General features: G+C 39.3%; 1 protein-coding gene across 1 annotated transcript; it reads left to right on the forward strand.

Annotated features, from left to right (window-relative positions):
- Positions 1 to 4,159: 4,159 nt before the first annotated feature.
- On the forward strand, positions 4,160 to 17,859 carry GKAP1 (G kinase anchoring protein 1). The gene is made up of 10 exons (XM_072360314.1): positions 4,160 to 4,431; positions 7,544 to 7,588; positions 10,379 to 10,401; positions 11,057 to 11,209; positions 11,616 to 11,717; positions 13,833 to 13,896; positions 14,323 to 14,393; positions 15,411 to 15,464; positions 17,011 to 17,067; positions 17,734 to 17,859. The coding sequence occupies exons 2-10, from the start codon at positions 7,576 to 7,578 to the stop codon at positions 17,761 to 17,763; spliced, it is 567 nt and encodes a 188-aa protein (XP_072216415.1). The 5' UTR covers positions 4,160 to 4,431; positions 7,544 to 7,575; the 3' UTR covers positions 17,764 to 17,859.
- Positions 17,860 to 18,220: the final 361 nt, after the last annotated feature.

Genomic DNA, 18,220 nt, shown 5'->3' on the forward strand with positions numbered 1-18,220 from the left:
CATTTGTTTTTGTACTACTTGAATGGGGGGAAAAAAGAAACAAGACAAAAGAGAACCAAATCCAGCATCTTCTAGGGAAGCTAAATGAACAAATACAGTATTTTCTTTGTCCTTGTTATTTGTGTCCTTCCATTTAGAACACAGATCTTTGGATTTCTTAATCTGCTTCAGAGCAAGGACTACACAGATCCATTGGTTTGTTGCTGGTAGGCAGCAGATCTTTTCTGTATGTGTACTGTGTTCACTCAGAGGCATACAATTAACAGCTGCACAAACTTGAAGGCAGACAGCAGAAGGGTCACAATGAAATGAATTTAACACTTCTATTCATAACTTTCTCCTGCATAAAAAGAGGAACATTTGAAAGTAAGCTTAGTTTTATTTCAGCAGCTGACTTCAAGCAGTCCTGCTTGATATGTTGTGGATTATTAGACATATTTAACAGAAGAATTTTTACTCTGCTGTTGTCTGGGCATGTTGTTGTGTATAGCACATGTGGCTATAGAAAAGAAAGAACTGCATTTTTCCATGCTGCAAGCAAAGAACAGATTTGTCTGTATGACAGAGATGTTAACAACGTGATAAATAGACCTATTGTCTTGTGGCACATTTAAAATGTTCCTGTAGACTGCAAAACAACATATTCTAATCAGTTAGATAAACAATTTAACAAGCCAGATGATTTCATCATTCGCAGTTATTATCACTTTTGCAGCTCAATTGTGAGATAAAGACTGGGGCCTTTTTTTGATTGTTTTTACTTTCACGGAAGTGACAACAGAGTCTTACTAATGTTAAATATTAGTTTATGTTTGTGGACAAAAAGCAATAAACAGAAACAAGTAAATACAGTTTATAATGTGTATTTATCTATAGCATCTCCACATTAAGTGAAAGAATTACTGAAAGGATTTCTGCTTAGGGATAATACTGTGCATTATTATATATCTCACACTACTGTACAAGTAAATATTAATTTGTCTTGTTTTTAAGTTTCCAGAAATGAAAAGCCTGTTCTTGATGGATGTAAAATAAGCAAAGGTAAATTTAAGGAAGTACAGTTCAATTGGTAGTAGATGTCTGCTGACACATTAGAGCATGGGTGTCCAAGCTTTTGTTTTGTCTGGGCTGTTCTGCGTGAAGAGGAATTGTCTTGAGCCACATAAAGGTTGTTCCAAAAGTAATGCTTCCTATTTATTTCTATGCTAAGTGCAACAGATACAATGAGCACAAGAACACTGCTTTGTACAGCAAATTCTCAGCTACAAAACACTAATTTTCAACATATTCACTACCATTAGCTATGGATTTTCACCACTGACAAAGAGGAGCCTGCATGCTGCACAAGTGAAAATCTGCACCAGTGGAAGTCACCCACTGTCACCACTGCTTGTTTTTATTTTCAATTAAAATATGCAAAGGAGTAGCAAAATCAAAAAACTAGTGGGATAGCTGACCTTGTTTTTCTGAAACTAATGCACCAGTCTGGTTCTGTGGCAGCAGTTGCAATTCTTGCTACCAGTTTTGTTCAGTTCTTTTTGCCAGTGATCTGGATGAGGAGATCAAATGTAGCCTCAGTAAGATCGCGGACAACACCACACTAGGTGGGACTGATGATCTTTTTGAATGCAGTAAGGTGCTGCAGAAGGATCTGTATGGGCTGGAATGATGGGCTGACTCAAACTGCACAACACCCAACCAGGCTAATTACTGTGTGCTGCACTTAGGTCATAAACTCATTGTGCAGTGGGGAAGAGTGGCTGGAAAGCTGCCTGACAGTGAAGGATGTGGGGCTGTCAGTTGAGAGCTGGCTGAACATGAGCCAACGGAGTGCGCAGGCGGCCTAGAATGGCATCCTGCCTTGTATCAGAAATAGCTTAGGCAGCAGGACTAGGGAAGCGACTTTCCCCTTTATATGGCACTGGTGAGATCCTCACTGTAAATAGGATATTGCTCCAGCATGTACAGAGAAGGACAAAGCTGGTGAAAGGACTCAAAAACAGGAGTTGTGAGGAGCAGCTGAGGGCCCAGGAGTTGTTTAATCCAGAGAAAAGGAGGCTGCAGTGCGACCTCATCACTTTGTACAAGTGCCTAAAAAGAGGTTGTAGCCAGAACAGAGTAAGTCACTCTTCTTAGACAACAAGTGCTAAGAAGCAAAGAAAGACTCTCAAATTGTGTCAACGGTGGTTTAGACTGGATAAGAGGAAGAGTTCATCCATGGAGAGAGTAGGCAGGCATTGGCCTTGGGATATAATAAAGTCTCCATCCTTGGAGGTATTTACAAGACAAGTGGCACTCGAGGACATGGTTTAGTGATGGGACTTTGTAGGTCAGGTTGATGGTAGGACTTGAAGGTCTTGAAAATCCTTTCCAACCCAAATTATTCCGTGATTCTCTTTCCAGTTTCACGTAACTCTAATAGAGCTAAAACAAGATGTTTTGTTTTTTAACTCTCTGAAAATATGTAGTTTCTCTTACTAATTAAAACCAAGGCTTTATCTGATAGGCTCTTATTAACCTTTATTGAAACACTCTTTTAATGTTATTCATTGGTATTTATGGCCTTAATTGATGTTTAGATTATGTGCAACATGGTAACAAAGACAACATGGACTTGCAGTGATCTCATGCCATTATTTTACTTATTAACAGCTATTTCCCAGCTAATGACTGCAGGAAAAAAAAAATAAATAAATAAACTATTCTGATGCTTAGCTAGTAATTGTGAATACAAAGGTAGAGTATACAGAGTTAGAATACAAAGAATTCTCTGTTAGAGATATCTGAACACTGTGATGGCAGCTGGCTGCATTTCACAGAATCTCACAGAATCACAGGATGGCTTGGGTTGGAAGGAACCTCAAGGAGCACGAATCTCCGACCCCCTGCCATGAGCAGGGCCACCAACTTTTGTATCTAATGTTAGCCCTGGCTGCCCAGGGCCCCATCCAAACAAGCCTTGAACACCTACAGGGACAGGGCATCCGCAACCTCTCTGAGCAGCCTGTTCTAGCACCTCACCACTCTGTAAAGAAGTTCCCTCTGAGATCCAACCAAAATCTTCCCTCCTCCAACTTAAAACCAGTTTCCCCTGTCCTGATATTATCTACCCTTGTAAAGAGCTGACTCCCCTCCTTTTTTAGGCTCTCTTTAGGTACTGAAAGGCTGCAGTGAGGTCACCCCACAGCCTTCTTCAGGCTGAACAAGCCCAGCTCCCTCAGCCTGTCTTTGTAGTGGAGGTGCTCCAGCCCTCTGGTCATCTTTGTGGCCCTGCTCTGGACTCTTTCCAGCAACTCTGTCATTCTTGTATTGAGGGCCCCAGACCTGGACACAGTACTCTGGATGGGGACAAACAAGGGCAGAGTAGAGAGGGACGATCACCTCCCTGCCCCTGCTGACCACCCCTCTTCTGATGGAGCCCAGGATACCATTTGCTTTCCAAGCTGCAGGAGCACACTGCTGGCTCATGTGCAGTTTTTCATCCACCAGGAGCCCCAGATCCTTTTCTGCAGGGCTATTCTCAAGGATTGCTCCTCCCAGTGTGTATATGCCTGGGATTCCTCTGTCCCAAGTGCAAAACCTTGCACTTTGCTGTGTTGAACCTCATTAGATTCACCCAGGCCCACCTTTCCAGCCTGTTCCTTCCACTGTGTCAACAAAAAATTATTATTGGGGAATAAATTTCTTTAATAAACTCTTTCTTCTTCCATTACGGATTTTTACTTATGAACTACGTACTAATGGCAGATGTAATCCCACGCAGAGAGTTTGCAGAAATCCTCTGACGTGTGGAAATATTAACTGCATTACTTTCGAGAAGCAAGTCTTGCAGTAAGTGAAGTCTTACCCAATCTATCTGAAAATAAGCAGAAAGAAAAGTCACGGCTCTGGTTCTTAGAAACTTAAAGATGAGTTTTAAAAGGAATTAAGTATATGGGGGTGCGGACCTTTTAACCTGGAAGGTGAGCTCCAGTCAGAGCGATTTGAACATCCCAGATTGAACCGAGTTTTACCCAGCAGACAACAACACGTCAGTTCTGTTGTTCAGGCTCAGACTGCTCATAAATCGGGTAATTCCGTGCCGGCTCCACTTCATCAAACGCACGTTTCATGGGGTTGTGCCATTTCGTAGCTTTTACGGCACGAACGAGCACCGAAGACGGCGGCAAACCCCGCAGTACCGGTAGGCAGCGCTCCTGCTGCGCCGCGCCGGCTGCTCGAGCCGGAGGACGCGGGCGGCGGGTGGGTTTGTTTTGGCAGACGGAAGGGACGCCGCGGTGTCAGAGCGCAGCGCTGTCCTCGCTTAAACCTGCCTGCTGGGACAGCTGCTACTCTGCTCTTACAGCGATGCTCTCTGACAGAAAACATCTCTCCGAGAGACTTGTCCAGCGAACAAGGATTTGGGCGCCAGCTTCATGTCAGCCGACACAGGTAAGATACCCCGTGGCTTAAGAAGACCGGAGTGGACTCAGCCCCCTTCCAAGCTCTCTGCCGTTAGCGTTACTCCAGCCCCAGTGCCGAGGCCTCTCTCAGCTGCCTCCGCACGAGAAGCGACCCCGGGGGCAGCGGCGGGAGCACGCCGGCGCCCCACATCACCCGGGCCGAGCCTAGCGGCGGGCCCCGCTCCTCACTCGACCTCCGCCGTTGCGCCGGCCGTTGTGCCCTCGGCGGGCCAGTGGCAGTGGGAAGGAGAACTGGGGCCGACGCTTGGGCGCTCTCGGGGCGGGCCTCACCGGGTCCCGGCGTTGGAGCGGCGGCCGTTCCGTCCGTCCCGGGGCGCGTTGGGCGGCGGCGGGCGGCAGCTCGTTTGTTCCGTCCGTGCGCCTGCGACGGACGGCCCGGGCCGGGTTACAGCCCCGCAGCTGGCTGTGCCGCCCCGTGCGGCTCCGCGGCGCACCTTCCCGGCTGCCCCGTCCTTCACGGAGGGCTGCCAGCAGCCGCCGTCTCCTGGAGCCGCGCGGCGTGTGCCGGCTGCGTGCGGGGGGTGCGGGGCGCGCGTCTGTCAGAATGCGGTAACTCACCCTCCGTTCACTTCTTGGGGAACAGGGGAGCAAAAGTTGCGGAGAGCAAGCCTGGCTAGCGTGCTGTGAGGAAGATGAAGTCAGACTTGCTTCGTTGCTCCGGCACTTTCATCCCGGGACTAAAGAATGACTTATAAAAAAGTGCTTAGTCGCTAAAATCACTTACTTTCTGAGATCTGCTGTGGTAAATTCACACATAAGCCGCTCACTCTTAAATGCTGCGCATTGGTGGCTGCTGTGTGTGCTGGTGCCGCGGCTTTCATGTGGATTCTGGAAGCCGGGTGTGTGGCACTGAGGTTACTGGAGGAGCTCACTGACAGGCGGATGTCTTGAGTTGGCTTCAGAAACTGCGTGGATTTTAGAGCAGGTTAATGTCTCTGCATGGCTTTTGGTCAGTTGGTATAAGAGACAGAAGTGACTGAAGAAAGCTGAACTGGCTGTGTGGGTCAGAACTCCCTATAAGCACGCTGGTGGGGTAGCTAGAGCTTGTTGTGATAAACATACCAATGGCCAAAGATCAGTAGTTCAGGTGCAGGAAGGGCAACGCTTGGTCTGTGCCAGCAGAGAATGAACTTATCCCTTCACACAAACGAGTACTGTGTACTTTAGTGATGTCTCAGGTTTGCAGGAAAATGCTGAGGTCAGTTGATATTTAAGGTGTTTGTTAAGCCCATACAGTGATTACAGATGATCACAAATACTGTCTTAGTAGTAGAAACAGGAAGATTGTGTGTGGAAAGATGCTGTTCTAAAAGTTTCTGAAAGTGTGTCTTTATCAGGTGGAAGTGGGTTAAAAGGAAACCATGCATTTTTGAGCTTTTCGTCATGTTTTCCTTAGAATAGTAGAGCACCACATTTAAAACTCCGAGATTATTCCCTGGGTGCTTGAAAGTGCGCTACTGAAATCAGCCTGGAGTCTCCTAAATGGTGGTGTAGTGCTCGGTTCTTAGTGCTGGGCAGACCCTTGCCATTTACATGTGCATTCACACGCAAAGCTGCGCACAGACCAGCAAGTTACTGGTGTTCAGACTGAGTTAGTGGCTGTCTTAGCATGTGTACTGAGAGACTTTATAATACAGTATTTCAAAATCTGTCTGGCCTGCTTTATGAGTTAGTGTGAGTCACCAATACAGAAAGGATTCCAAATTACTGGAACTCATGATACTGTAACAATAATCTGTTGGCGGAGGCTGGTGTGATTTATAGAAGAGTATAACTGATAAATGAACAAAACACAGATCAATGGTTAATAGTAATAATGTATGCTTCTATGTAGCCTTAAAATTATGTTGTATATATGTATAGTGTATGTCTTCAGTTTGTGATGCATGAAACCAAACAGTAGGCGCTTCTGCCTTAAGGAGCTGTGCTCACAGCTCCTGCAGTTTGGAACAAACTGCACAGACTCATTGTAGCGATGTGCAAAGCATAAGGTTTTGAAGCTGAGTTACTCATTGGTGTTGCCTTGCATTTAAAAAGCAGGCTTTGGGTGGCAGACTGTTACTTGCCAAATTTTTACCAGACCTCACAGCCCATGCTTGAAATCACCATAAAAAAATCAAAGGGATGTTTCTAATCTTCGTTTGGTCTGTGGAATTACAAACCTTTCTGTGATACGTGAACACTTTCCTTCTGCAATCTAAATGCTGCTTGAAGTAACGCCTCAAGCTCAAGAATATAGGGTTTTCTATTTGTTTTCTGATCATCTGTAGTAATGAAGAACAAGGCTACTTACAGTTCTGTGTTGGGGTTGGGAGAGCTGAGAGGGGTACAGACAGACTTGTTGGTGGGTAGCAAGCGCCTGTCAGAAGCTGAAAGCTTTTTAGATGTCTGCCCATTGGTTTCCTGAGGTGGGAGCAGCAGAAGCCAGAGTTTGAAACTCAATGTTGAATACTTGAGATAAATTAGAAGTCAGATCTGCAGATGCCTTATTAAGATCTGAAGCCTGGTGTGGTGGCAGGCTGGAGTGAATCACTGTATCTATCTTTAAATGTTGTAGAAGTGGGGTAATTAGATCCTGCAGTAATATGAATAGTTGCATTGAAGTGTCCTACTAACTAAATCAGCAACGTTAACAGCTTTTCTAGTCTTAACTAAAAAAAAAATAACTGTTGATCTTGTGTGTTTGCTGTTTCCTTTAGAAACTAATTTCTATCCTATTTTATTCTATAGAAATAAATATAATTGAGGAATAAGCATTTCTGTCATCTTGTTGTTGCCATTGTATTTCGGTGAATTGTAACAGGTGCATTTGTAATCTCTTCTCTGAGCTTCAGGTTCCAATTTACTGCATGTTCAGCTAGTAAGAGTGTGGAGTCTCTCACTCTGGCTAATCTCCTGCGCTGAATAACCATTCAGTTACTGAGAATTAAAATATATTTAAGTGTCTGCATACTTGTATGTACACATAGAGATGTGTGTGTTCCAAAATCGGCATTTATTGTGCTGTTTTGTCACTTAAAACATAAGTTGTTATACTTTAGGTGCTACTGACTGGGTTTTTTGTGTTCTTTTTCCCCTAGATCCGTGGTTGTGGTCTGATCAAAGAATCTGAATGTCAGCATCAGGTAGGCTCACGATTTGTTGCACAGTATGTTTTGTTCTGAAAATACGTCAGTCTTCACTATCTATTTTTTGTTTTGAAAGAAGTGCAGCTGGATAACATCTGAGTTGTACGCCATACAACTCTTTGTGTGTCAGAAACGCTGTTTGTTTCAACTTCTATGAACCTGAACAGAGTTCATAGTATGATGAACTTAGCACTATGAGCTTACGTGTTGGTTCCCTCATCTTTGAAAAGTGAAATGTCATATTCCTTTTAAATAATTATTTTAGGTAATGGTTTTTGCTGTGCTGTTATTGTTGCCTGTTGATATATCTGAGTATACTAGGGCTATGACAGAAGTTTGTACTTGAGAAAATCTGGAGTTTAATTGATAAAGAAGCCTGTTGAGTCTTCTGTAGATTCTCACGTGAGTTGCTTCCTTACTATTTACAAAAGAATGTGTAGACCACCTAAGGAGACATTCAATTTGTCAAACTATGAGTTTAACTTCTGGTCATAAGCAATAAGAGTGTGTTTTACTAAACCTCCACCATAATACATCAGCATAGATAGTGTTTGTTTTCTCTGTAATTCACCATTGCAGATGGATATGACCACTTCCAATACTCAACTAGTTTTCCAAACGCTGCATGGAGAAGCTGCAATTTTACAAATATTCCTATGTCAAAGACATAATTTTTGTACTAGATGCATGATTTGAGTTTTGGAATGATGTCATGGACGGATGTACATGTCTAAATGTATGGGGTGGCAACTGCAGACATATGTGTTTTAGTTCTGCCTCTCCTCAGCACACCCTTTGTTTTGCTGTAAAAACTGGTGAAGTTAATGTTTGAGGAGATTATTGACCAAAATGTTGGGCTCACCTTCCTGTGAGGAATACTATCTATTGAAATAATTTCCAGTGACATGCGAAGAAAACTGAGCTTGTAAAGGAAGAGACAAGGTGTCTTACCTCAAATCGGAGCCTGCATATGCAGAATACCAACTTTCTTAAATCATGTTTGTCAGGCTGTGGGGACAGAATCTGAATCAGTTTTGTTACAGTACACTATTCTATTTTATTGTGATATTTTCCCCCTTGAACATAAAGGACAGTTTCTTTAGGGCTGACTACTTGTGGCTTCCCCCGCCCCCAAAATGCAGTCCCTTAGGAACAAATGCATTAGCTTAAAATATCTGTTTTATAGTTTATTCTTTCTTTATAGAGTAGTTCTTGAGATATAAGCTACTACAATGTAGTTAAAATACCAAAAATTAGTAGGAGTTGGTTTGGTTTCCAAGTCTGTGAATAAGAAAGAAAAAAGAAAGAACCAGCAAGGAAAAGACAAACCTCTCACTGTGTCCCTGAAAGATTTTCAGTCAGAAAGTAGTATAGGTATGCCTTATCGTACCGCATGTGCTGTTCTAATTGGAATTTTGATAGTGTGTGTACTAAAAGCAAAATGGCCTTCTGTCTTTGTTCATTAATGCCGTGTTGGAACAAATTCTAAATGAGTTGGAGCTAATATGTACTAAGTCTAAAAGCTAAATGCTCATTATATAATAGTGTGCAAGTTAAATCATCGGGAAAAAAAAAGAGGTTACAGAAAACTGGGGTGGATTCACATACTGTCTTTATAAATCTATGTCACTGTTTTTGTTTTGTTTTTGTTCTTTGTTAGTTTGATTTTTGTGGGCTGTACTGAGTTTACTCTCCTCAGGCAACTGAGATTTTCTGATTTGAGTAATAGCAAGTCACTATTTGCCTTTCTTCAATACTGTCTTTCATTAAAGTGAGTAAATATTGCAAGTATTTGTTTATGCTCATTTTTACATGTTTGGAATTCTTTCATCTGTTTCTATAAAACAGAGATTGTGAATTTTAGTGGAGAAATAAAGGTAGAGTCTGCAAGAGGAAGGAAGTAAATTATTTTTTTAAGGTGTTCTTCCTTAGGATATTTTTATTCAAATTACAGTATTTTCAGAGAATCTGAACACAGGAAAAAGGCTGATAGCGCAGCATTAGTATCTTAATTCAAGAGAATGAGAGGCATACAGATCTACAGTGAGAGATGTGTCTAAGTAGACTTTAAGAGCAGTAACAAACAAGTAAAAAGTTTGTGTACCAAAGACATTGTCTTCCACTTTAACTGAAGCAAGTGTATGCGGGATGCTGCTTTTGATTTTCGTAGTTAGGAAGAATAGAGATACAAATATAGAGGTCAGCCCCAAATATTCTTTATAATCCTTGCTTCTAATCAAAGAATGGCGGAGATTGGAAGGGACCTCAGAAGATGGTCTTGTCCGGTCCCCTTGCTGGAGCAGGAACACCTAGATTAGGTCACATAGGAATGCGTCCAGGCGGGCTTTTAGTGTCTCCAGAGAAGGAGACCCCATGACCTCTCTGGGCAGCCTGTTCCACTGTTGTGTCACCATCACTGTTCTGAAGCTTTTTTAGTACTTAAGTGGAACCTCCCATGTTCCAGCTTGCACCCATTGCAATCATTGGATGTCACTGGGAAGAGCCTGGCTCCATCCTTATGACACTCACCCTATACTTATTTATAAATATTAACGAGGTCACCCCTCAGTCTCCTCCAAGCTAAAGGGATCCATCTCCCTCGGCCTTTCCTTGTAAGGGAGATGCTCTTCTCCCTTAAGTGCTTTTTTTCCCCCTTTTTTAACATGGCTTTAAGAGGTGGTTTGACATTGAGGAACTCCACTGTTGTTTTCAAAATAGCTTGTTTTAATAGCAGACAATGTAAGATTTGAGAGACTTATTGTACTTTTTTCTTTCTGTTCTTTTCAGATAAAGTTGCTAAAAAACATGAGGTACGTCTGATTTTTTTTTTATTTAACTACTTAGATTAGGTAATTATTTGGGCACTCTCTGTTTTGCCAAACTACTATTTAGTTCCAAACTGACTTCTTTGCATTTAGAAAAATCTTACAGATGCAGATTTAATAGAGATGTATGTCTGTAGGCATAGCATTTGGCAGCATAGCATTGGCTTTCTTAGAGCTAGTGCTTCTTTATTTAGTTCTCCAATAGTCTTAAACTCTGATGCAACTTGAAAATGTAAAAACATGTTCAAAAAAATAAAGAGCGTTGTAGAGAAAAAGAAAAGCATATCAGGTAATATTACTGTAATGCTGTTATGCTGTGGCTCAGTGCACAAACATAAAAACATCTAGCAGGAAGAATAGTTGATAGTGAAATGAAACAAATCAGTGGCAGCATAGGGCAAAAGTGTGAAATTTTAATGTTTCTGTCAAATCTCATAGTCAATTAAATGTTGACTTTTAATTTCTAGGCTCTTCAATTAGTATCATATTCTCTAGGTGGAAGTCAGAATATTCTCAGGATTGAGGTTTAAATAAATAAATCAGAATGTTGTCTTTTTTTCCATATTTTTAAAGCACATTGCTTTTGTCTGATTATTAATTTGTTTAAAGGGAAATGTGTTGCAATACTTATTTTTAACAGGAACCGATCTCTTCTCAGACTTTGATGAATGATGGAGGATTTTTCCATAAGATGGAAGATGATGTTCATGAAGTACTTGAAAGAGAAAAAAGGAGAGACCAGCTCACTGATTGCAATGAAATAGATAACTACCCATCTCATGAGCACAACCAGGCATGTAAAAGGGGAGTCAGTCTCAAGTGAAGAAGTGACTAAGAATTAGGAGAGAGTACCTAAGTGGAAGAAAACACTAATCAAAGCATGATAATTTTAAAATAAACAACAATTAAAAACAACGACGACAAAAGAAACCAAATATTAAAAACCTGCAACATCATTTTTAATACTTTTGTCTATCTGAAGAGAGATTTAAATCGCATGTGGTCCAGATACTTGCCCAACAGAACAAGACAGTATCTATTCCTGCATCTCTAATTCATCCTTCTGGCATTTGTGCAGATATACTTAATCTAATTTCCATCAATGATCCTAGTCTATAATAAAAAGAAATAAGTTGCCTTTCACAGGAATCTAATTCAAATTGCTCTGTTATTAACAAATGATACTTCCTTGTTTACAGGAGAGTGGTATGAAATATGGAAAAACAGAACAACTAACATATGAGCTTGAAAAGAAAGATGCAGAAATTCAGCAACTTAAACATATAATAACTCAGTGGGAGGTATGTAGCTTATAATAACTTATAATTGCAAACAAAATCTAACTTCAGTCATGTCTTAGTACATACTCTAAGTGTGTAATAATCTGTAGAGATAGTTTAGCTTAGTCTCAGGTTATCTTTACAAAGCAAAATTATTCCTCTACTACCCCGTGAAGTAGTCTTTCTTGGTAAGTTAAGGATTTAAAAATAATTTGAAGAATCAAGATGAAGCATCCAGACAAACTTCCTCAATGGTATATCTGCATATCTACTACTAGTATTGCTGCTTTGTTTATTGTATAGGGAAAAAAATCCTTACTCGGAAGTTAGCTCTTCTTGGAGCAGAAAGTTGGATTTCCTTTGGTCTTTTCCAATTTATAGGTTTATTTATTTATTTATATTTAACTCAGCCTAGGCTTTCCTTGAATTTAAGAACTACATGTAGGATTGGATTTTTTGTGGGCTTGTTCATTTTTTTCTTCACAGATTCAGTGCATTGCCTGAAATTCTGAAAGACAACACTGAAGGAGTGAATATTTTGTTAGTTTTAAGAGGACTCCTTTAAAGCTGCAGTGTGGCAAGAGTGGAGTCCTGTATTCCTATTAAACAAATGTAAAACTGAAGTCAGATTCAGTAAATGCTAAAACACATAAGGAAAATAATAACTACACAGTATTGTCAGAATAGCTGGGGAAAATGACTCTAGTTGCTTCCATGTTTTCAGGTGATGTTAGCACTGTCTGGATAGTGTCTAGAGAAAAAAGGGAAAAACATCCATGTTTAACAGGTATTGCAACAAAATAAAGCAGTGTGGAATTACTTTTAAATTATTTTATTATGACTTGCATTCATGTCTTAAGGTAGCTTGAGCAGGTTGATTTTGGAAGCATTCTGATGCTTCAGAGGAGTTTTACTTGTAGAAATAAAAGCAGGAATCCCATTAGAAGCTGTTTTCACCATGTACTACGGTTGGACTCGCTGTGTGAATTTTTTTTGAGCTACAAACTCACGTAGATTTACCACATTAGCACTTCACTGCATTTGGCAGAATAAACACAATGCATAAGGGTACTGGTGAGGTGATGGGTGTTATACAGCTGTTTGATTTTTTATAAGCTTGTCCAGAGACCCTAATACTGCTTGTGGTCATAAACGGTCTTGCGTAAGTGTATGTTTTTGAAAGATTAAATGCTTATTGATTGTGGCTGTGGTACAGTGTTTCAGTACACTGGAATTGGAAGTTGTGTTAAAAACAAATGTTCAAAAACAAAGGACCAAAACAAAGGACCCACCAACTTTGGTGGAGCACATAATAGGCTTATGCACATGCACATGGTTCCAAGACACAAAGTGAGAGGGCACTGCACTACCCATACTAGTAGCTCTTTTCATGTTTGCAATTGACTGGAAGGTAAACAACTGTTTTGGGGAAGTAAGATTGTTTCTTGAGATCTGATGTAGTATTAAGTGAGAAGTGGTAGATTCTTTATTGAAGAAAAATGGTTATAGAACTTCTTAGTGATTAGCTTTGTGACTGAAAAAGTAAGTTTACTATTAAGATGTATGGCTACTACTGACAATGGTAATCAGTTACGTAAAAGACTGCCTTACGAATAGTTAAAAGCCATAAATAAAAAAAAAAAAACAAAAACAAACAAAAAAAAAAAAACGAAGGAATTCCTGAGGTGGAAAGTGTTTATAAGGAAACTGTAACTAAGAACTGTAAGTTATAAAATCATCTGTAGAACAGTGAGATCTTATCCTATTAACCAAGTAATATGACAAACTTTATATTGTCCAGAAAGTTTTATAATTATGTGATATATGAATACTTTTCATTGGAGAAGCCTTAAAGCTTCTGATGCAACAGGCCTAGGTTTAGGCAGGCCTATACTGTGGTTTTCAGTGGCATAACTTTCTTATTTTAATTTTCTTTCATTAAAACTTGTGCTTGCCTTAATTTATTGACTTTGCTATTAATCCATTTTTCCTATCATGCATTTCTTACTTTGACTATGGCTTAATTAAAACAGACATCAGATTCTTCGCGGCAGTCATAATTTTCAATTCTGAGACCTTTTTTAAAGAATAACTTTTTATAGTGTATACAGGTAATTATTTTTTTTTTTCATGCAGGCGAAACATAAAGAAGTAAAAGCAAGAAATGCACAGCTTCTGAAGATGCTGCGGGAAGGTGAAAGTAAGAGATTCATCGGGAAACCTGAGAGCGCTTTTGAAAACCTAGAAGGAACTTTCAAATCAGATTTTTTTAAAATAAGTGGGCACAGTGACAGCTGTAAGGAACTAGAAGGCTATTGATTTGCAGCAACTCCAGTGAAATAACGCATTTGAACTACACAGTACTGCATATCTGGGCTCACATGAAGATTACAATCCCAAAATCTTCTTATGGACTTCTTTCACAGTGAATGTCCTTAAAAATCCATGTTACTTATAGAGTTAAGTACAGGTAACTAGTACAAGACTGGGTTTTAATCTTCAGAACTTCCCCAGCTGCTACTAATGGCACTGGCAACTAATAGTTACTTTTGATATCATAGTGCTGTTACAGATGAAGACCTGCAAATACAGAAGAAAATCTCATTCTGTTTCTTTCTCTCTGTAGTGAAAGATAAAGCAGAAATACTCCTACAGGTGTATGAATTGCAAGTTATAATAAATGAATTGGCCCTACAGGTAAGCAAGGATTTTATTTTATTTTATTTTATTTTATTTTATTTTATTTTATTTTATTTTATTTTATTTTATTTTATTTTATTTTATTTTATTTTATTTTATTTTATTTTTATTATTTTTTGCATTTAAAAATTGTTGTTTTAAGGCAACCATAGGAGGAAACTGAAACCAAAACAAAGTTGTGACGTTTTGTTAGCCCAGCCCAGTATGTGCTGGAGGACTTTTAACTCCGCTATTACTCACTTAGATGTTTTTCTGTTAAGGCAGCAGACATGAGAAAGCCTGAAAGGATTTTGCATTCAACAGTACATTACGAATATCATCTTTTTATAACTAAAGATAGGAAGTTCTGAAAGGTGTTTCAGAAGATGGGGTTTTATTCTTTTTTTTTTTTTTTTTTTTTTTTTTTTTTTTCTGACGGTTGTTGTTGTGGATTTTTTCATCACTGCCATTGCTTCTGGTTGGTTTCTTTCCTTTTCCTTTTCCATCTCTAGTTTGAAAAATGCAGGTCTATGAAGAAAAGCGAGCTACAGGTAACTCACAGACATGACTGTTGGCAAGCCGTCATATTGAAGAGCACTCAAGATTTTTATGCTTAGTTTTGGTTTGCAGCTACTGTTACTTCTAAGCTTCCAGCCTAAGTAAACTTAATATTGTAATACGTGTTACTCAATTTTAAGGACGATGTATTAATCTTATCTCTGCTGTGTCATATGCATCATTTAAGTGTTCTGTGGAAAAAGTTAAAGCAAAGTCCAAAAGTCAGAAGTGTTTCTGACTTTATGGGTTTCATATAGGATAAACTAGTAAATGTTGTGTGGGAAATAATGGTTGTTAAAGAAGATTTTACTTGCACTTTAGTTCATGTGCAATCACACGTTTACTTACTTTTCCCGCAAATCCAGCATTTATTACTGATTTGTCCACATAGTACTAATGGAGGACTGCAGTGACCTAATTACACTGACTTAAAATTGTGAAGCATGCTTTATAAATCATCATTCTGTACATTTTTAGGTAACTACACTTCATGCTGCATTAGAGCTGCAGGCAGAATTAACAAAATATCAGGTATTGTTGTTTTACATACAGTTAAGGATGTTAATAACTTTGTTTTGCTGATGGAACAAACTGTGATGAAGTAATCTACTGTGAACTAACCTGTTAGTTCTGATTCTTTTTGTTTAAAATACAATTAATAGTTCAAGCTGTAGTTGGGGACTGTGGGTGGGGTGAGGGACATAGTAGCAAAGCAAAGAAAGTTTTCACATGTAGAATTCTGTTTTGTACTTTAAAACTTGAACTATGCAGGCAAATAGCAAAAGGCAGGTGTTCTACTCTGTGTCTGTGTGAACTAACTATAGAATTCATAAATGTGGCTTTTTTGCCGCATTCCTCATTTCTGTATTACATTTCTGTCTGTAGACAAATGTTTGTAGGAAATTCATACCAAGTTATATGGAAATTGTGCGTTAGGATTAGTGTCTTGCTGACTGTGTACATTCAGCTTCATAACTAATGTATATGATGTTTAGTGAATTTCTGTTCGCTGCTATGTTAACAGTTTGGTGCTTAACATTCTGGCTTTTTTTTTGAAAACAGCAAATATTTAATCCCATGAGACTGAGGATGACTGAGGCTGTGGCTTGGCACATCTTAGTGTTTTTCTTTGGCTGTGGCCTTTTGCATAAGTTACAAGGACAGTGTATTTATTTATTTTATGATAGAAGCTCTTAAGATAGTCCTGTAGGCTCTGTAGCTTGTCTTCTCCAATTACACAAATAGTCTGGCATTACATTGGTTTGTAGGTATCCTGTCAGCTTTTCCCCCTCCTGTCATTTTACCATAAATTCGCAAGTTCCTTCTTACAGCTGTCCTGCAGCAGTGCCAAATGTAGGTAGTTCAGCCCCTTACAGACAAGCCTTATGGCGAAGCTGAGAGCACATTCTGCTAATTGAAAATAATACAGTAAATAAAGTAAATTTGTTACTGCCAAATTTATTCATATCACTGTTCTTGTGACAATTGTATTATGCTTGTGTTTAGTACTTTTTTGTAACCAATTTTCAGTAAGAATTTATTTTCTTATTACTTATAATAAGTGGGATTAACAGAGTAACAGCAGAGACCTTACTAAAAATTTTGGTTTTCCTTATGTGCTTTGTGATTACCCCAAAATCATCTTGCCAGCCACTCTTTTATCTCTGCTCTCCCCTATTATAATATGGTTTAATCTCTCCACATCTTGCTCTGTTTCTTTCTTTATCCATCATATTTTTATTTCCCATTTATTTTTCTTTCCCCTTCCTCCCCCTTACCCCCCCCCCCCATTTTTCTAGTTAATTTGCTTCTATTAAGAAAATAGTTTTATCTGCCATGCGGGGATTGTTTCTGCTTTTAGTATTCTCCACTGTAATTTCTGCATGGAGACCAGGATGACACTTCTTATTTTTGTGATATTGTCTTTTGATGATGCTATGCCCACTTTCTTAATTGAAAACTGTCCTGAATCAGGAGGACAAATTTAAAAAAAATAATAAACAAAAAATGTGTGGGTTAAAAATTACAAATTACAATAATAAATAAGAAATAAACAAGTGTATTTTTTTATCACCAGATGTTAAAGGCCTGTGTGCCTACTGGCAGAGTATGGAAAAAAGATGTACTACCAAAGGTATAGAAAGCTGTGGTTCACTTGCACAAAACTGACATACATAGCTCTATAGGACCAGATTGCCTGCAAAGGAACTGAAGAAGCGAGCTGATGTTCATGCTACTCTAGTCTGTCATCTTCAGTCCTTTGGAGAGCAACTTAGAATCGTAGAATCACAAGGTTGGAAAGGACCTACAGATTCATCTTGTTCAATCGTCCTCCCATTACCGTAGCTACAGCAAACCACTAAACTTTTATATGGGCAGATAATAGTGAGACAAGGGGGAGCATTTTAAAGGAGGGGAGATTTAGGTTAGATGTAAGGTGGAAGTACTTTTCTCAGAGGGTGGTAAGGCTCTGGCGCCTGCTGCCCAGAGAAGCTGTGGATGCCCCCATCCCTGGAGTCATTCAGGGGCAGGCTGGATGGGTTCCTAGCCCCACGGCAGGTGGGCTTGAACTGGGTCCTTTTCACCTTACCTGTCAATTATCTACCATTTAAGTACCTTGACTGTTTTCATTTATTTATCTGATGTTTACATGGGTTCATGTCCCATAATATTTGTATAGTTTAGCAAAACTCCCTTTTTTGCCTTACTAATTGATGCTACTTCAGTAAAAAAAATAACCGCAGGTTGAATGTGTCATGTCCACTGTATTAACAAAATGCTTGTTTTTATTCTCTTACAGAGTGGGAAAAGAGGGAAAAAAAAGAGGTGATGTCCTTTGCCACCAGATTCAATGCAAGAAAAAAAAAAAAAGAAAAAGTAAATCTTTGTTCAGGGTTTTGCAGAAATTTATATATTTGTTGTACAACTGCTCAACTATGCAGTTTTTGAAGAAAAATTAATAATACTAGTTTAATTAACATTCTGAAAACTTGATTTGTTGCACTTTCTGCTGAAGAAAAGTGAAAAAACTAGTATTCTGGCAAAGCTTAAACATGAATTGTAATGCCGTTAGTTTTTCATCATTCAATAAAACTTACTCTTGCATTTCTGTGTTTGAATTCTTGCTTCTGTAGAATTTTTCAAATTAGATAGCTTCACTTAATTATCATTTAATCAGGACTTAAGGTGAAGTGATAAAGGTACAAGAAAGAGAAAAAGGCTCCTGTTCTTTGAACATGCTTACACTGCGTACACTGCGTAGGTTCTGTCGTAGGGTCTATACTACT

This window comes from Excalfactoria chinensis, chromosome Z, assembly GCF_039878825.1.
Source record: "Excalfactoria chinensis isolate bCotChi1 chromosome Z, bCotChi1.hap2, whole genome shotgun sequence".
NCBI classification, from domain to species: Eukaryota; Metazoa; Chordata; class Aves; order Galliformes; family Phasianidae; genus Excalfactoria; species Excalfactoria chinensis.

Bases quoted from the DNA above. Each gene is read 5' to 3' on its own strand.
- GKAP1 (XM_072360314.1), top strand. The intron at 11,210-11,615 runs GCATGTAAAAGG...CCTTGTTTACAG, and splicing joins CATCTCATGAGCACAACCAG to GAGAGTGGTATGAAATATGG. The intron at 14,394-15,410 runs GTAAGCAAGGAT...GTACATTTTTAG, and splicing joins TAAATGAATTGGCCCTACAG to GTAACTACACTTCATGCTGC.